General features: G+C 42.5%; 1 protein-coding gene across 2 annotated transcripts; it reads left to right on the top strand.

The window, feature by feature from the left end:
• Nucleotides 1-1,148: 1,148 nt before the first annotated feature.
• Nucleotides 1,149-17,636, top strand: ZNF441 (zinc finger protein 441). Of its 2 annotated transcripts, none has more exons than XM_037992289.2 (4): nt 1,149-1,345; nt 10,393-10,519; nt 11,722-11,785; nt 13,390-17,636. In XM_037992289.2, exons 1-4 carry the CDS (start codon nt 1,343-1,345, stop codon nt 15,275-15,277), a joined length of 2,082 nt encoding a protein of 693 aa, XP_037848217.2. In that variant the 5' UTR covers nt 1,149-1,342; the 3' UTR covers nt 15,278-17,636. The 2 variants fall into 2 exon arrangements, with proteins under 2 accessions (XP_037848217.2, XP_037848218.2); XM_037992290.2 differs by lacking the exon at nt 1,149-1,345 and adding an exon at nt 1,365-1,630.
• The last annotated feature ends 1,874 nt before the right edge of the window (nt 17,637-19,510 follow it).

The raw sequence follows: 19,510 nt of genomic DNA, 5'->3' as shown, positions 1-19,510 counted from the left end.
GGTATTCTTCATAAAAATATGAAGATGAATGTTTTCAAATTCAAAGTCTAATGTCTCAGCCTTTGATTGAAGCATTTAATTCAATAACATTTAAAGGCTTGATGGAAGGAGCATTTCCATACTGTGTTTAGGAGACAGGAGGGCAAATTGAACTCCCAGAGTTAAATCCATTAGTGCCCCTGACTCATCCCCAGGTTTTGATCCACCTCAGGGCTCCATTTCAGGAATTATCATCTGGCCTCCAAGCTTTGGAATATGTCTGGCCTCCTGAAAGGGGTTGACTTGTGAACTGTGGATGCACCAGGCTGCTTATCTGAGCTAGTTCAAGTTTTTGCTTTATAAAATATTGCCGCCACATAATTCCAGTTTTTCCATACATTTAACAATTTTATTTTGTTTTTCTTTTTCTTTTTTTTTTTTCCGAGATGGAGTCTCCCTTTGTCTCCCCCACTCTCTCATTGCAGCCTCTGCCTCCCGGGTTCAAGCGATTCTCCTGTCTCAGCCTCCTGAGTAGCTGGGGATGTGCCACCACACACGGCTAATTTTTGTATTTTAGAGACAGAGCCACCATGTTGACCAGACTGGTCTCAAATTTCTGACCTCAGGTGATCCACCTGCCTTGGCCTCCCAAAGTGCTGGGATTACAGGTGTGAGCCACCGCGCCCGGCCTTGTTGGGGTGTTTTGATCTTCTGCATTGAAAATTAGTAGATTGAGAGATAAGGTGGAAGAAAGGCTTAGCCTGTGCAGCCAACAGCCTTATCCCAAACTCCTGATTCCTGGAGGACATCAGGCCCTCCCTCCTGCTGCAGTGTGGCCTGGGCTCCCTTCCTGCTCTCAAATCAGGGGATAGCTCAACTGGACAGTGAGTCTGGAATTTCCTGCACAGACTTGTGGGTCCCTGTCCAGGAGGAAGAAGGAGAAAGGTCCCATTGAGTACAATCAGGACATACTGCCTAAATGCAAATGTCCCCTGGGAGGGGGTCAGGTCACAGCGCAGGGAGGAAGCTAGTCCTCTCAAGGCCTGTGTCTGGAATCTGTTTATCAGGCTCCACTCCGCAGCTGAGCTCGCTTCTTCCGTTACTCAGTCCCCGGGGGAGGGACCTGGCGCACTCTCCAATCAGGGCCGCGGGGCGGGGTCGTGGGAACTGTCAATCAGGCGCGCTACCCGGAGGAGGGTGCAAGGTTCAAAGAACCCGCCGAGTCTTCTCCACGCCCCCGCACTGGGCTCCGGGTTCTGTCACTGAGAGACGCCCTGGAACGTCTGTGGCAGCTTCTGTCTCGCTGGGACCCGCACTGACAGCGGGAGGCAGAGGGAGGAACCCGGACACCGGAAGCCGGGAAATGGTGAGTGTGTGAGGTCTGGTGTCCCGACGCGTGAGAGGAGAGACTGGTTGGAACCGGCCGGAACCGGCTGTGGTGGCACCAGGGCTTCCCCGCTGGCGACACCCTGGCGCAGCTCGGCCCTCGGTCCCCTCAGCCGCAGGATGGGGCTGGGGCGGCAGCCGGGACCCCGGGCGTCCTGTCCCGTCTCTGCGCGGCCACTGCGGCCCTGGCCCTGGCGGCCTCTCTGGGCAGCTCCGCGCCCGCAGCCCCGCGTCTCCCCGGATTGTGCGGCTGTAACCGACACAGGTTCGCGGCCCGAGAAACTGCACCGAGACGCTGAGGGCTGCAGCAGAAACAGTTTAATGGGGGGAGAGGGGAGGACACCCCAGATCCGCCTTCCTGAGAGGTTTGGGGATGGGGTGTTTAGGGGTGTGGACGGGGGCAGCTGGGGCGTGGGGTCGCTGGATGGTGGGGAAGTGAGGGGTGACTCCTGGGACGGGAGGTGAAACCGCTTTCTTCTGCTGAGTGGGCCCCCTTGTGGGGTCTTCAGCCTGCTTGGCGCCAGCCTTTCCACTGGAATTCAGGATCTGAGAAAGAACTCAGGCGACTCCTGAGCAACTCTCAGAGATCTCATCCCCAGGCACAATAGGGAGGCCGGCGGTCAGCGTCTGCTGTGACCTGACTCTCAGGGAGGCGACCCCGTGAGGCAGCGGGGCTGAGGGCATCTGGTTAATATCTAACTGCAATCTCGCCTCCAGCCTGGCTCGTAGTTCCCGTGAACCCGGTGAGGAGGCTGCACGGTGAGGACAGGTCACCAGGCCGACTCGTGTGTAGGGTTTGTGTGTGGGAGGAGCTGTGGTCTCTTTGGTCCTCAGTCCCTTCTTTCTTCCCAAGGGCGACCGCTTCCCCTCCGAGTCTTCCAGAGATGTGGGCAGCAGGGTCTCAAGTCCACCAATGTGTTCTCGCATCCTAACTCCTCCTAGGGCGGACAGAAAATCCCTTGGTTTCCAGAGCCTTCCTCAGGCTTTCTCTTCTCAATTCACAGCAACTTTATGAACTCCTTGTCCCCCAGTTTATATTTCAAACAGAGGCTAGTATTTTAATTGTCATTTTATTTATACATAGCAATATATGGCTCTTTGTGAAAGGTTGTGTGTTTATGAACATTTCACATGCAGGGAAGCAGAGAAAAACCACTACACTTGGCTGTAAAAAAATGAATATTAATAAATAAAATTTTTGTTACTGCCCTCCCTTCGTCATCCCTAGACAGAGACACCTTTTGAGAATGTGTTTGGATTAAGGTTCCTCTTTGGAAAAGTTACAGGGTGATGAGTCCCCAGCCCATCCTCTATGGTTTCCTGGTCCTGGGTTTCCGAACTGCCTGGGGCTACCCCAAGATACCCACAACTGCCAAGTCTATTATAGTGTCAAGTGAATATCAGTCCCTGTGTCACTCCTTCCTGAGGTGGAGATGGTGGGACCTTGTAGGGAAGTAGCGTGATGCCCTGTAGTAGGAGTCTCCTGGTATACCCTTCCTCAAGAAACTACTTCCTTAGAACACTCAGCTTTTCTTCCCCCATCCCTTTCTTGGGGATATATGGCTGGTCAACCAATTGGATGGTGGTATTAAGGGGACAGGACTGAAATGATTCTTCCCTTCTGATGCTTTCACACTAATGAAGGGAGAAAACTATCCCTAAGGACAGGAAAACCAACCCCACTGAGGTGGTACAAGAACCTGAAAAGCTAACAATGTAGTGTCTCCTGGGATCGTGGTTACTGAGCACTTTGGTGAGCAGCATGGGGATGGAGGATGTTCCAGGTGATAGGAGGACCTGACTTGACACACTCTGCACCCATAGGGAGGTGGTGAAAGGAGATGATGGTATAAGGGATGCATATGGATCAACCAAATTGAAGAACTGGGAGAAGATAGAGAATTAGAAACTGTGTCAAGGGTCATAAAACCCCTTTTTTGGTATGAAAAACATAAAACCACATTCAAAATGGAAGCTGAGGTAACAAACTGAGTAAAAATTAGTGAAAACCGGAAAGTCTATAGTTAGTTGATCATTGTATATGGAGATGCTGGGCAGAAGATGGATTATTCTCCTGTAGATAACCATTTGTCTCTATCATCTCTGTTGAAGTGGCCCTCATTTGTATCACTGCCTGGCAATACCTGCTGTGTCATAGGTTCTTGTACCTTAAGTAGATCCTCTTGTTCCAGAATTTGCTATTTTTCATTGGTTTATGTATCCGTCAGTCTGCTAATATCATACTCTCCTGATTACTATAGTCTTCAAAGCTTTGATGTGTGGTAGAGAAAGACCCTTCCTAACTTAGTCCTTTGGGCTGCTATAACAAATTACCATAGATTGCATGCCTTAAACAACAGATATTCATTTCTCAAAGCTGTAAAGGCTGGGAATTCAGTTTCAAACAGCAGATCAGCTGTCTAATAAGGGCGTCTTTCTCTTTCTCTTCTTTTCTTTCTTTTTTTTGAGATGGAGTATTATTCTGTCACCCAGGCTGGAGTGCGGTGGCCTGATCTCAGCTCACTGCAACCTCCGCCTTCTGGGTTCAAGCGATTCTCCTGCCTCAGCTTCCCAAGTAGCTGGGACTACAGGCACATGCCACCACGCCCAGCTAATTTTTTGTATTTTTAGTAGAGACGGTGTTTCACCATGTTAGCCAAGATGGTCTCAATCTCCTGACCTCATGATCCGCCCACCTTGGCCTCCCAAAGTGCTGAGATTACAGGGGTGAGCCACCGTGCCCCGCCTGGGCCTCTTCCTTGATTTGCAGACGGCATTCTTCCCTTTATGCCTTCACATGGTGGAGATGTCTGTAATGTCTATCTAGTTTTGTGTATTAAGGCAGTTGTATTAGTCCATTTTCACACTGCTATAAAGAACTACCAGAAAAGAAGTTTAATTGACTCACAGTTCCTCATGGCTGGGGAGGCCTCAGGAAACTTACAATCGTGGCAGAAGGGGAAGCAGGCACTTCTTACATGGTGGCAGGCAAGACAGCACGTGAAGTAGGAACTGTCAAACACTTATAAAACCATCAGATTTCATGAGAACCCACTGTCACAAGAACAGCATGCGGAAATCGCACCTGTGATCCAATCACCTCCCACAGGTCCCTCCCTTGATGCATCGGGATTATGGGGATTACAGTTAAAGATTAGATTTCGGTGGTGACACAGAGTCAAACCATATTATCAGTGTTGGCCTTACAACATGAATTAGAAATTGTCCCCTCTGCTTCTATTTTCTGAAAGAGATTATAGAGAATTTGTGTCATTTCTTCCCTAAGTGTTTTCCAGAATTCAACAGTGAACCCATGCTGGCCTGTTCCTTTTTCTTAGGACTTTTTGTTTGTTTGTTTGCTTGAAAGGGAGTTTTGCTTTGTTGTCTAGGCTGAAGTGCAGTGGCATGATCTCACTGCAACTTCTGCCTCCTGGGCTCAAGTGATCCTCCCACCTCAACCTCCTGAGTGGCTGAAACTACAGGCACATGCCACCACATCCTGCTAATTTTTTGTGTTTTCTGTAGAGATGGGGTTTCACCATGTTGCCCAGCCTGGTCTTGAACACCTGGGTTCAAGCAATCTGCTGATCTTGGCCTCCCAAAGTGCTGGCATTACACGTGTGAGCCACCATGCCTAGCCTACCAGTGCACCCAGCCTGGCCTGGGACTTTTATTATTTATTGATTCGATTTCTTTAATAGTTATAAGACTTTTCATATTAATTAGTTCTCCTTTTATGAGAACTAATTTTGGTAGCTTGTGTCATTCAAGGAATTGGTACATTCCATGTAATTTATCAACTATGTGGGCATGCAGCAGTTGTTCCTAATACTCCTTTGAGGTCCTTTAATGAACACAAGATTAGTAATCATAACCCCCCTTTCTTCTGAGTTAGCTTGGCTATGGGCTTACTCATTTTATTGATCTTTTGAAGGAACCAGCTTTTGGATTGTTGATGTTTTCTACTGATTTCTTGCTTGCTATTTCATTAATACCTTCTCTCGTTGTTATTTCCCTCTGCTTGATTTACATGTATCTTACTAAACTTTCTTTAGTTTCCTGAAGTGAAAGGTTTTTAAGCATTGGTTTTATATCTTTTCTCTCTAGAGATTGCATTCAATTCTTTTTTTTTTTTTTTTTTTGAGACGGAGTCTGGCTTTGTTGCCCAGGTTGGAGTGCAGTGGTGTGATCTCAGCTCACTGCAAACTCCACCTGCCGGGTTCACACCATTCTCCTGCCTCAGCCTCTGGAGTAGCTGGGACTACAGGTGCCTGCCACCATGCCTGGCTAATTTTTTTTTTTTTTTTTTTTTTTTTTTTAAGTAGAGATGGGGTTTCACTGTGTTAGCCAGGACGGTCTCGATCTTCTGACCTCGTGATCCACTCACGTCGGCCTCCCAAAGTGCTGGGATTACAGGCGTGAGCCACCGCGCCCAGCCTGCATTCAAATCTTTAAGTTTCCTTCTAAGCACTGCCTTTGCTACATTCTAAAAATTTTGCTATGATATACTCTTTTTTATCAACATTGCAGTATTTACATTTGCTTGAGAATTCTCTTTGACATTTTTAAAGTTGAGAGGTTTGTGACTTAAATCTCCAGATTTTTTAGGTTTTTCAAGTATGTTTCTGTTATTTATTGCTACGTTAATTATAATACAGTTTGATTGCATACTTCATAGAATTTCTGTTTTTAAAAAGTTGTTCCCATGTGTTTTATGGTTCAGAATATGGTCTATCTTGGTGTATACGTCATGTGGGCTTGAAAATAATGTGTAGCCTGCTGGCATACAATGAAGGTATAAATACACATCAATTAAATCTAGTTAATTAATAGTATTCTTGAGTTCAGGTGTATCATTAGTGATTTTCTGCCAAACTGATCTGTCAATTATTGAAAGAGGTGAGTTGTTTTCCTCCAACTATAGTTGTAGATTTGTGTATTCTGCCTTGTGGTTTTATAAGTTTTTGCCTTATGTATTTTCATGATCTGTGTTATGGGCATAGATGTTAAGGATTATTATGTCTTGTAGGATTGACCTCTTTATCATTATGAAATATCTCCATTGCATGTAATTTTCTTTGACCTAAAATCTTATTTATCTGAATTTAGTATTGCTGTTCCATATTTATTTTGATTAGGGCTAGAATGGCATATATTTATCCATACCTTTCTGTTTAATGTATCTGTGTCTTTCTGTTTAAAATGGTTTTCTTTTGCACATTGATGGGCCTTCTTTTTCATTATACTCTGCCAGTCCCTGCCTTTTTTTTTTTTTTTTGAGACGGAGTCTGGCTCTGTCGCCCAGGCTGGAGTGCAGTGGCCGGATCTCAGCTCACTGCAAGCTCCGCCTCCCGGGTTTACGCCATTCTCCTGCCTCAGCCTCTCAAGTAGCTGGGACTACAGGCGCTGCCACCACGCCCGGCTAGTTTTTTGTATTTTTTAGTAGAGACGGGGTTTCACCGTGTTAGCCAGGATGGTCTCGATCTCCTGACCTCGTGATCCGCCCGTCTCGGCCTCCCAAAGTGCTGGGATTACAGGCTTGAGCCACCGCGCCCGGCCGTCCCTGCCTTTTTTACTGTTGAATATAGGTAATATATATTCTATGTTATAATTGATATAATTGGATTAATATCACATATATGTTATTGTTTTCTATTTATTGTACATTATCTCTTTTTTCAACTTTCTCCTTTCTGCCTTCTTTCATTTTGACTGAGCATGTATGTGATTCCATTTGCTTGCTTCTATGAGTAGAGTAAATCTATTTGTTTCTTAAATTTTACTAGTGAATTCACTGGAATTTGTAGAATACCATTCACAACTAATGAACCTACAGTTTCAAATAACACTATACCGGCTTCAGGGGTAGTGCTGGTATAACAAACTATTCTGAATTCCTCTATTGTATTGCCCAATACATTGCTGATATTATTATGTTGAGCAAACCTGTATCTATTATATTAGATCAGATAGGTGTAAGAAAGCTAAAGCATTTCAAATGTCTTCATGTAATTCTCAGACTCTTTGTGTGTGTGTGATCCAAATTTCTAATCTATATAATTTTTCTTCTCTCCAATGAACTTCTTTTAACATTACTGGCAAGGGAGTTATATCGATCATACATTCTATCAATTTCATTCCTTTTTCTTTTTTTCTCCTCAGTCTAAATAACTTCAATTGTTCTATCTTCATTTTAGCTGATTTTTTACTTTGATTGCTCACATCTGTTGAACATCTATAGAGAAATTTTCATTTTAGATGTTGTCCTTTGCAGTTGCATAAATTAAATATGGTCCAATTTCTAATTTTGTGTTGATATGATTTTATCCATACATCCTTTTTCTGGTTTTCTTTTAGTTCTTCGTTCATAATTGCCCTTACCTCATTGAATATATGTAAGACAGTTGCTTTAAAGTTTTTATTCAGTAAGTCTGATGTCTGAGGTTTCAGAGATGGTTTATCTAAATTAAATTTTTTCCATTGATGAACTGTATTTTCATGCTCCTTTACAGTCTTTGTGGACTTTTTGTGTTGTAAAGCAGACATTTGAATGTTATAATCCGGAAATCAGATTCCTCTTCACTGTTTGCCCTTCTGGTTTGTGGAAGGTTTTAATTATTCCTTTGTTTAGTAACATTTTCAGAGTGTGTTTGCAGAGACTGTATTCTCTGTCCAGTGTAGTCACTGAAGTCTCTGTTCCCTTAGCTTGTGTTCATCCAGTATTCTGATAGATTTCCTGAATGCTAGCAGCTAAAAGTGAAAAAGACATGCCAAACAAAAACCTGACCTCTCCAGTGTTTGTGGATGAGTCTGTGATGTAGTTTAGTATTTGAACACTTAGCCAGACTGCTTAAAACTCTGCTTTAGCCTTCCCTTTCTGTTTTACCAAACCGAGAGATATTGCAGAGCTGAAAATGAGGGCCTCCCCAGGTCTTTTGTGAAAATGTGTTCTTTCCAGTGCATGCATTTCCAGTGCATGCATTCTCAATTCCCCAAAACACTTGAGTGCTTTTGAATGCCCCCCTTTTTTTTTTTTTTTTTTTTTTTGAGACGGAATCTTGCTTTATCGCCCAGGCTGGAGTTCAGTGGCTCGATCTCGGCTCACTGCAACCTCCGATTCCCAGGTTCAAGCAATTCTCGTCCCAAAGCCTCTGGAGTAGCTGGAACTACAGGTGCCCACCACCACGCCTGACTAATTTTTGTATTCTTAGTAGAGACGGGGTTTCAACATGTTGGCCAGGCTGGTCTCGAACTCCTGACCTCAGGTGATCCTCCCGCCTCGGCCTCCCAAAGTGCTGGGATTACAAACGTGAGCCACCGCGCTGAGCCTGAATGCCCTAATTTCTGGGGGAAATTGTTCTCTCCTTTTTTATTCCCAGGACTTAGATGTTCTACCATTTGTCTTAATCATAATTTGTTGTCCCAGTTGTTTGAAGATTTTTTATGTATTTTGCAACATTTTGAAGCAGTTCCTGCCAAGCTTGACCTAATTAGGCTCCATCATTGATGAAATAAAAAAGAGAGCTTTCTTTCAGACCTTTGGATGGTCCACAGATGGATTGAAAAATACAAAGGGGCAATAACTTATAAATAAGATCTGATCTCCTCTCTCTAGAGATCCACATTGGAAATTTGGTCTGCTGTCTTCAAGACTGGCTCTGATGTGAGGAGGGGTTGGGACAAGGACAAACAAAACTCCACAAAGCTTTCCTACTATTTTTCATCTTCCTTATTCTATTTGTTTTTATCTCTGTGTTAATAGTACAGGATACTGAATATAGTATATTCACAATACTTTATCGGTTTTTGGAAAGCTGTTGCTTTTTTGATTAGAAGGATTTTAGCATTTTTAGACGTTTGTGACTTCTATTAGATTTGGTCATGTCATTTTTAATGATGACAAAAAGGTCTGTTTAGGGATTTAGGGAATATTATAGATATTCATGAGAGGTGACACTGAGTTTTTTTCTAAGAACATATGCAATCTTTGCCCTTCTTTTCTTCTTCTTTGACATTACTTAATAAAGTTTAACATTTTTCCATTGGGATGGTAAAATATCCTTATTAGTCTTTTGTCATACTAAACTACATTTGTTCTGCAGAAAACCATTTGCTAGCTTCCAAATGTTCTCTCTTAGTGTAGTCACATAGCACAGGCTAAATTCCCCAAGGCACAAGGGTCACTCATTACAGATACAGTGACCAGAGTGTTTTTCCCTTATTTTTTTATTTTTTTGAGACAGAGTTTCGCTCTTGTTGCCCAGGCTGGAGTGCAATGGCGCGATCTCGGCCCACCGCAACCTTCATCTCCCAGGTTCAAGCAATTCTTCTGCCTCAGCCTCCTGAGTAGCTGGGATTATAGGCATGCGCCACCACGCCTGGCTAATTTTTTGTATTTTTAGTAGAGGCGGGGTTTCTCCATGTTGGTCAGACTGGTCTCGAACTCCCAACCTCAGGTTATCTGCCTGCCTTGGCCTCCCAAAGTGCTGGGATTACAGGCGTGCGCCACTGTGCCTGGCCTCAGAGTGTTGTTTTCATGGCTGTCTTAGTCTGTTTTTTGTTGCTTATAACAGAATACTTTTACCTGGGTAATTTATAAGAAATGATATTTATTTTTTACACTTCCGGAGAGTGGGAAGCCCAGCATCAAGGTTGGGCATCTGGTGAGAGCCTTCTTGCTGGTAACTCTCTTTTACACAATAGGTAGTAGGCCTTTGTCATGACAAGAACTGCAGACCCACTGTAGAAATAGAAATTAGGAGTGATTCAGGCGATAAGACTCACTTTCTTAACTCACCAACAAGAGGCGTGTTCCTATTCAACTGTTACTTTACCAAACATGTTCAATTCTAGCATCAGAATTGTTGTGTGGGATAAAATGGTATAAAGAGAGAATAAGAGTGGGTTTACCATGTCCTTGAATAAATGTTTGGAAACCACAGCATCATGTGAAGGTTATGAAGTGAATCCAGATTCCCAGTGCCTTCAGTTTTAATCTTCCTCCTCTGTAAATGTGGAATGTTTCAGGACTCAGTGGCATTTGAGGATGTGGCTATAAACTTCACCTGTGAGGAGTGGGCTTTGCTGGGTCCATCACAGAAGAGTCTCTACAGGGATGTGATGCAGGAAACCATCAGAAACCTGGACTGTATAGGTAAGGATGACATCATGCCTTCACTTAGTCAATTAGAGACATGTGTTTCTTGGTCATCAGTGCTGTTCAATGATTTGAAATATGAAAAGGGGATATAAGGCCGGGCGCGGTGGCTCAAGCCTGTAATCCCAGCACTTTGGGAGGCCGAGACGGGCGGATCACAAGGTCAGGAGATCGAGACCAGCCTGACTAACACGGTGAAACCCCGTCTCTACTAAAAAAATACAAAAAACTAGCCGGGCGAGGTGGTGGGTGCCTGTAGTCCCAGCTACTCGGGAGGCTGAGGCAGGAGAATGGCGTAGACCCGGGAAGCGGAGCTTGCAGTGAGCTGAGATCCGGCCACTGCACTCCAGCCTGGGTGACAGAGCAAGACTCCGTCTCAAAAAAAAAAAAAAAAAAAAAGAAAAGGGGATATAATTGGCCCTTGAACCAGCCACCCAAGCAGTCATATGTTTTCTTCTCCCCTACAACTTAACCACTAGTAGCCTACTGTTTACTGGCAGCATTATTGGTAACATAAACAATTGATTAATACATGTATTTTATGTCATATGTATTACATGCTATATATTCTTACAGTACAGTAAGCTAGAAAAAGAAAATATTAGGAAACTATAGGGAAGTGGAACATTATTTAGTATTCATAGAAAGTTTTCATTCTGATTTTTTTTTTTTTTTTTGAGACAGAGTCTCACTCTATTGGCAGGCTGGAGTGCAGTGGCACGATCTGGGCTCACTGCAACCTCTGCCTCCTGGATTCAAGCAATTCTCCTGCCTCAGGCTCCCGAGTATCTGAGACTACTGGTGCACACCACCATGCCCAGCTAATTCTTGCATTTTTAGTAGAGATGGGGTTTCACCATGTTGGCCAGGATGGTCTTGATCTCTTGACCTCATGATCCACCCGCCTCAGCCTCCCAAAGGGCTGGGATTACAGGTGTGAGCCACCGTACCTGGCCCATTCTAACTGTCTTTACATTGAGTAGACTGAATAAGAGGAGGGGTTGGTCTTGCTGTCTCAAGAGTAGCAGAGACTGAAGAAATTAATCTGTAAATGGACCTGTGCAGTTCAAACCTGTGTTGTTAAGAGTCAACTGTAGTTTGGTGTGTGAATAATGCATGATTGCAGTGTACATAAAATCTTACAGTCTTTCTGTAATTTTGTAATAATTTATAGTCATTTTTCTGGTTCTAACTTTCAGGAATGATATGGCAAAATCACGATATAGAAGAAGATCAGTACAAAGATCTCAGGAGAAATCTAAGGTAATTTGCACCCACAAGAGAAAGCTGTGTCCTTGGAGTGATTCATAGTATGCCAGAAATGTTATTTTATTTTGTTTGTTTTAGAGACAGTGTCTCACTTTGTTGCTCAGGCTGGAGTACAGTGGTATGATCATAGCTTGCTGTATAGCCTCAGACTCCTGTGCTCAATGGTCCTCCCATTTCAGCCTTCCGAGTAGCTAGGGTTACAGGCATGTACCACCACATGTGGCTACATATTTTGTTTTTGTAGAACTAGGGTCTTGCTATGTTTGACCAGGCTCATCTCAAGCTCCTGTCCTTAAGCATTCCTCCTGCCTTGGCCTCTCAAAAGGCAGGTATTACAGGCATGAGCCACTGTGACCAACCCAAAATTTTAAAAAGAAGCATGGAAAATTAACAAGCCCACCTTAAATTTATTTATTCTTAGAAAATTTTCTTCAAAAACGTATACTTAAATGTGACATAGCTATTCAGTGCTTGCAAAATAATTATCTTGGAAACAGTATTAAGAATTCCCATAGGAATGTCACTGTCTTCAAAACAGCTGGGGTTGAGTTATCTTCCACATCGTTCTGTCCATTCATGTTCAAAGAGGGCATGAAACCTACTATTTGCATGATAATGTTAGAAATGTAAATCCAGGCCAGGTGGGATGGCTCACACCTGTAATCCCAACTATTTGGGAAGCTGAGGCAGGAAGACTGCTTGAGCCCAGGTGTTCAAGCAGTCTGGGCAACGTGGCAAGACCCCCTTTCTACAAAAAATACAAAAATTAGCTAGGCATGGTGGCCTGTGCTTGTGGTTTCCGTTACTTGGGAGGCTGAGACAGGAAGGTTGCTTGAGCCCAGTAGGTCAAGACTGCAGTAAGCCCTGTTCACATCACTATACTCCAGCCTGGGCAACAGAGCAAAACCCAGTTTCAAAAAGAGAAAGAAAGAAAAAGAAAGGCTGGGTATGGTGGCTCACCCTTGTAATCCCAGCACTATAGAAGGTCAAGGTGGGCAGATTGCTTGAGCTGAGGAGTTCAAGACTAGCCTAGGCAACATGGTGAAACCTCATCTCTACAAAAAATACAAAAATCTAATCCCAGCACTTTGGGAGGCAAAGGTGGGTAGATCACGAGGTCAGGAGATTGAAACCATCCTGGCTAACATAGTGAAACCCTGTCTTTACTGAAAATACAAAAAATTAGATGGGCATGGTGGTGGGCGCCTGTAGTCCCAGCTACTTGGGAGGCTGAGGCAGGAGAATGGCGTGAACCTGGGAGGCGGAGCTTGCAGTGAGCCAAGATTGTGCCACTGCACTCCAGCCTGGGCAACAGAGCGAGACTCTGTCTCAAAAAAAAAAAAAAAAAAAATCAGCCAGGCATGGTGGCATTTGCCTGTAGTCCCAGCTATTTGAGAGGCTGAGGTGGGAGGATGGTTTGAGTCCGGGAGGTGGAGGTTGTAGTGAGCTGAGATCACACCACTGCACTCCAGCCTGGGCAACAGAATGAGACCCTGTCTAAAAAAAAAAAAAAAAGAAAAGAAATGTAAATCCAATACTTATTAATACAAAATCATTTATAAACAAACCTTTACTAATATACTTCTTATTTTTTACAGATGTCATATGGTAGAGAGATCCTGTGAAATTAAAGATAATAGTCAATGTGGAGGACCCTTTACCCAGATTCAAGACAGTATTGTGAACGAGAAAATTCCTGGAGTAGATCCATGGGAAAGCAGTGCATGTGCGGAAGTCCTCATGGGTCGTTCATCTCTTAATTGCTACATTAGAGTTGACAGTGAACACAAACCATGTGAGTATCAAGAATATGGAGAGAAGCCATATACACATACACAATGTGGGACAGCTTTCAGTTATCAGCCCTCCTTTCAAATACGTGAAAGGCCTCAGCATGGAAAGAAACTCTATGATTGTAAGGAATGTGCAACCTTCAGTTCTCTTGAAAACCTCCAAAGACACATGGCAGCACACCATGGAAATGGACGTTGTATGTGTAAGTTGTGTGGAAATGCCTTTATTTGGCCTAGTTTATTTCATATGCTTGGAAGAACTCACACTGAAGAGAAACCATATGAATATGAGCAATGTTCTACAGCGTTTCCTGCTTACAGTTCCTCTCTAAGTCATGAAAGAACACACAGTGGAGAGAAACCCTATCAGTGTAGTCTATGTGGGAACACCTTCAGTTGTTCCTGTTACACTCAACTATATGAAATGAGTCACACTGGAGAACAATCCTATGAATGTCAGCAATGTGGGAAAACATTTTATCATCTTGGAAGCTTTCAAAGACACATGATAATGCACACTGGAGATGGACCTCATAAATGTAAGATATGTGGAAAAGGCTTTCTTTCTCCCAGTTCAGTTCGAAGACATAAAAGAACTCACACTGGAGAGAAACCCTATGAATGTAAGTATTGTGGGAAAGCATTCTCTGATTGCACAGGTTTTCGAAGACACATGATAACGCACACTGGAGATGGACCTCATAAATGCAAGGTATGTGGGAAAGCCTTTGATTCTCCCAGTTTATGTCGAAGGCATGAAAAAACTCATACTGGGGAGAAACCCTATAAATGTGAATGTGGGAAAGCCTTTAGTGATTTCTATTACTTTCGAAATCATGAAACTACTCACACTGGAGAGAAGCCATATAAATGTAAACAATGTGGAAAAGCCTTCATTTGTTGCACTTACCTTCAAATACATGAAAGAATTCACACTGGGGAGAGACCCTATAAATGTAAACAATGTGGAAAAGCCTTCAGGTCTTCCAATTACATTCGAGTACATGAAAAGACTCACACTGGAGAAAAGCCCTATGAATGTAAGCAGTGTGGAAAAGCACTTTCTCATCTGAAAAGCTTTCAGAGACACATGATAATGCACACTGGAGACGGACCTCATAAATGTAAGATATGTGGGAAAAGCTTTGATTCTCCCAGTTCATTTCGAAGACATGAAAGAATTCACACTGGAGAGAGACCCTATAAGTGTAAACTATGTGGGAAAGGCTTCAGGTCTTCCAGTTACATTCAACTACATGAAAGGACCCACACTGGAGAGAAACCCTATGGTTGTCAGCAATGTGGGAAAGCATTATCTGATCTCTCAAGTTTTCGAAGACACATGATAACGCATACTGGAAATGGACCTCATAAATGTAAGATATGTGGGAAAGGCTTTGATTATCCTAGTTCAGTGCAAAGACATGAAAGAACTCACACTGGAGAGAAACCCTATGAATGCAAGGAATGTGGGAAAGCCTTCAGTCATTCAAGTTACTTACGGATACATGAAAGAGTTCATACTGGGGAGAAGCCATATAAATGTAAGGAATGTGGGAAACCATTCCATTGTCCCAGTGCCTTTCATAAACATGAAAGGACCCACAGTGTAGAGAAATCCTATAAGTGTAAAGAAGGTGGGGAAACATTTCATTGTATCAGTTCCTTTCATAAGCATGAAGGGACCCACTAGAGAAAACCCCTGTGAGTGTTGAACATGTGGGAAAGCCTTAAGTACTTTCAGCTTCTTACAAATACACAAAAGGACTCACACTGAAAAAAGTTGTATGATTGTAAAAATGTACTAAAACCTTCCATTTTTTTCAGTACCTTTTGAAAACATGACCAAACTCATACTTCAAAAAAATATGTATAATGAATATGAGGAATATGAAAAAGACTTTCTTTAGCTAGCAGACTTTCAAAGGTGGATATTATGACATACTAGCAGTGGACCTTACTACTCTAAGGAATGTAGAAATGCATTTACTAGTCCTAATTCATTTCAGTTACATGAAAGATTTCAAATTGCAGAGAACCACTATGAATGTAAACAATATGGTGAAGCATTTAGTAGCTTCAGTTTCTTTTGAATACAGTCCTCCTTAGTTTCTGAGGTGAATTGATTCCAACACCCTCGGGAATACCTATATTCAGAGATATTCAAGTCCCTGATATTAAACAGCATGTTTGCATATAACCTAGGCACATTCTTCTGTATATTTTAAATCATTTCTAGATTACTTATAATACACAATGCATTGTAAATTCTATATAAGTTGTTTTTGTATTGTTTAGGGAATCATGACAAGAAACAAGTCTACATGTTCAGTACAAACACAGCTGTCATTGTCCTAAGTACATGTTCATGTCAGCAACAATGTCAGGATCTGTGGAGTTTGCGAGTATAAGATCTTTAAGTGTTGAAGGTTCCATCTCTATAATTGCAGCTGCTTTAGCTACAAATATTATAGGAAGCTGTTCCTTCTTTTTCTTTACATCACCAAACCTTCCAGTGGTTATAGGCATTTTGTTATCCTTCAAGTGACCTGGAACCTTTGTTATATTACAGGATTGTACCTGAAGATCACATTCTTTAACAATTGTACCTACTGAATCTATAAAACTACTGGGAGAAAACATTTTGAAAATACTTCAGGACATTGGTTTAGGCAAAGATTTTATGGCTAATACCTCAAAGCACAGACGACAAAGACAAAAATAGACAAATGAGACTATATTATACTAAAAAATAGCTGTGCTAAGTAAAGGGAACAATGAGTGCAGAGAAAACCTGTTGATTATGAGAAAATATTTGCAAACTATGTGACAAGGGACTAATATCCAAATATACAAGGAACTCAAACATCTCAACAGCAAAAAATATAAATAATCCCATTAAAAGTGGAAAAAGGACATGAACAGACAATTCTCAAAAGAAGACATGCAAATGGCCAAAAAGTATATGAAAATATGTGCAACATCACTAATGGTTAGGAAAATGCAAATTGAAACCACAATGAGATACCCTACTTAGAACTGTTTTTACTAAAAAAGATAAAAAAAAAACAAATGCTGATGAGGATGTGGAGAAAAGAAAACTCACTGTTGGTCAAAGTGTAAGTTAGTACAACCACTGTGGAAAACAGTATGTAGATTTCTCAAAAACCTAAAAATAGAACCACCATATGATCCAGCAAACCCAGTATATCCACAGGAAAAGCAATCAATATATCAAAGAGATACTCACACTTGCTTATTTATCACAGCACTACTCACAATAACAAAGATATGGAATCAATCTAAGCGTCCATCAGTGGACACATGGATAAAGAAAATGTGGTTTGTGTACACAGTGGAATACTATTTGGCCATAAAAAAGAATAAAATGCCATTGCTAACAACATGGATGGAGCTTGAGGTCATTATGGTAAGTGAAATAAGCCAGGCATAGAAAGACAAATACCACATGTTCTCACTTATATGTGGGAGGTGAAAAACTTGATCTCATGGAGATAGGGAGTAGAATAGCAGGTACCAGGGGCTGAGAAGGGGAAATGAAGAGAAGTTGGTGAATACGTACAAATTTCCATTTACATCAAAGGAATGAGTTTGAAAGCAGACTAGAGTGAACTATAGTTAGCAATAATATATTGCATATGTTAAAGTAGTTGGAAGAGAGGACTTGAAATGTTACCAACACATAGAAATGATAAATACTCAAGAGATCATGGATACCCCAAATACCCTGACTTGACCATTACACATTCTATGCATGCAACAAATACATGTACCTTATATATATGTAAAATATGTATCAATAAAAGAAAATATATAAAATAGTTTTAAAATAACACTATTGTTAGGTGCGTGTGGGCTGAGGAACAGCCTGAGGTGTAAACTTAAGTTCTTCTCGGGTCTTTTCTTAGTTGCACCTGTCCCTGGGCATGTGTGGTAACTTTCTAATTTTCTCTGTATGGTTATTTTTGCACAACCTAATTTTCAGTGGCTGTCAAAAGGAGGGGAATAAAAACATTATGGGAAAAATAAAAGGCACCAGCCTAGAAGTCACTTCAGATGGAGGGCAAGGGCCTTTGAAAAATGGAGAGAGATGCAGCAGCAGCAATCACCATCCACTTCTTTGTCTGTAACTCTGTGATCAGAAGCAGCAATTATCAAAGAGTGCACAGATCCCCAATATTTGGAAGACAGGTCCTTTTTGTCCACCCTGGCCTCCCCAGAACTGCATGCAAACTGCTGTTAGAACTTATGCATAGCTACCTGTCGTGGAGCTGAGGAGGGGAAATGAGTCAGGGCTGCTGACTCAAGAGTTGAAATTGACCAAACTTAACCAAATTTTATTAGCCAATTTCCCTGGAAGCTGCAAGCTTTTAATAGTATCCACAGTTTCAAAATAGCTACATCAGTTGGATTCTGCTAACGCAAATCCAGTTGGGGATACAGATTCTTCATGCTTTCTATTCTGCCATCTTCCCTGAATCCTCTAACCTGACTTTTTATGCTAATACATTACTTCAGGTCCCATCCCACATGTCACCTCCTCAGCAAGTCTTTCTGTCACCTCAGTTACTCCTTTCCACATGTACATTTTTTTTCAATGCACTTTTCAGAATCGGGGAAATCCAATCTAGGTTTACAGACTTTACTGCTTTCTTATCAACCTATGAAAAGTCAAATCATATAAATGAACCAAGCCGAACAGTGTCACTGTTACTTTTATGAAGTGTTATCCTATAGATTTTAAAAAAAAAAATGGGCACGGTGGCTCACGCCTGTAATCCCAGCACTTTGGGAGGCCAAGGAGGGTGGATCAACTGAGGTCAGAAGTTCAAGACCAGCCTGGTCAACAGGGTGAAACCCCATCTCTACTAAATATACAAAAATTAGCCAGGTGTGGTGGCGGGTGCCTGTAATCCCAGCTACTCGGGAGGCTGAGGCAGGAGAATTGCTTGAATCCGGGTGGCGGAAGTTGCAGTGCGCCGAGATCGCGCCGTTGTGTTCCAGCCTGGGCAACAAGAGCAAAACTTTGTCTCAAAAGAAAAAAAGAAAACTGCTTTGCATCGATTTGCAGAAAAAGAAAGGCAATGAACTCCCTCTTGTGGTGAGGATGGCATTAACATCCACACATACTCCTCTAGGGTGTGGATTTCTGAGTTGTGCTGAGATCTCCAGAATTTAGAGCAAGTGATGGTCAGTTTAAAATATTCTGTGCCTTCAATGAACAGGTGGTGTAGCAGGTTAGAGACAAGAGAAGCAAATAAAATTAATGAGGTCCTCACTTAGGATATCATAATCTCTCCTGGAAGACAGTTTCAAATGAATAAATCAAGGAACATGAGAGAGCCACAAGGGGGTTCAACCTGAGTCCAGTTAGACTCCTTGAAAGGGAAAGCTATTTACACAATACTTTGGATTTAACTGCGGAAATGATTGGATGGGTCAGTGGTGGCGGAGTGGGGTTGAGACCGTTTAAAATAGGTGACCTAAACATGTGAAACCTCAGACACAGAGCCCTTGGTGTTAACCATGATCTGTTGAAAGTCAGAAAGAATGGGGCCGGGCGCGGTGGCTCAAGCCTGTAATCCCAGCACTTTGGGAGGCCGAGACGGGTGGATCACGAGGTCAGGAGATCGAGACCATCCTGGCTAACACGGTGAAACCCCCGTCTCTACTAAAAATACAAAAAACTAGCCGGGCGAGGTGGCGGGCGCCTGTAGTCCCAGCTACTCGGGAGGCTGAGGCAGGAGAATGTCGTAAACCCGGGAGGCGGAGCTTGCAGTGAGCTGAGATCCGGCCACTGCAGTCCAGCCCGGGCTACAGAGCAAGACTCTGTCTCAAAAAAAAAAAAAAAAAAAAAGTCAGAAAGAATGAAGCAGAGGGAATTGTCGGAAGCTCACATTTGATT

Source organism: Chlorocebus sabaeus, chromosome 6, assembly GCF_047675955.1.
Source record: "Chlorocebus sabaeus isolate Y175 chromosome 6, mChlSab1.0.hap1, whole genome shotgun sequence".
In the NCBI taxonomy this organism is placed as follows: domain Eukaryota; kingdom Metazoa; phylum Chordata; class Mammalia; order Primates; family Cercopithecidae; genus Chlorocebus; species Chlorocebus sabaeus.
This window is presented reverse-complemented; position numbering and strand designations above follow the sequence as displayed.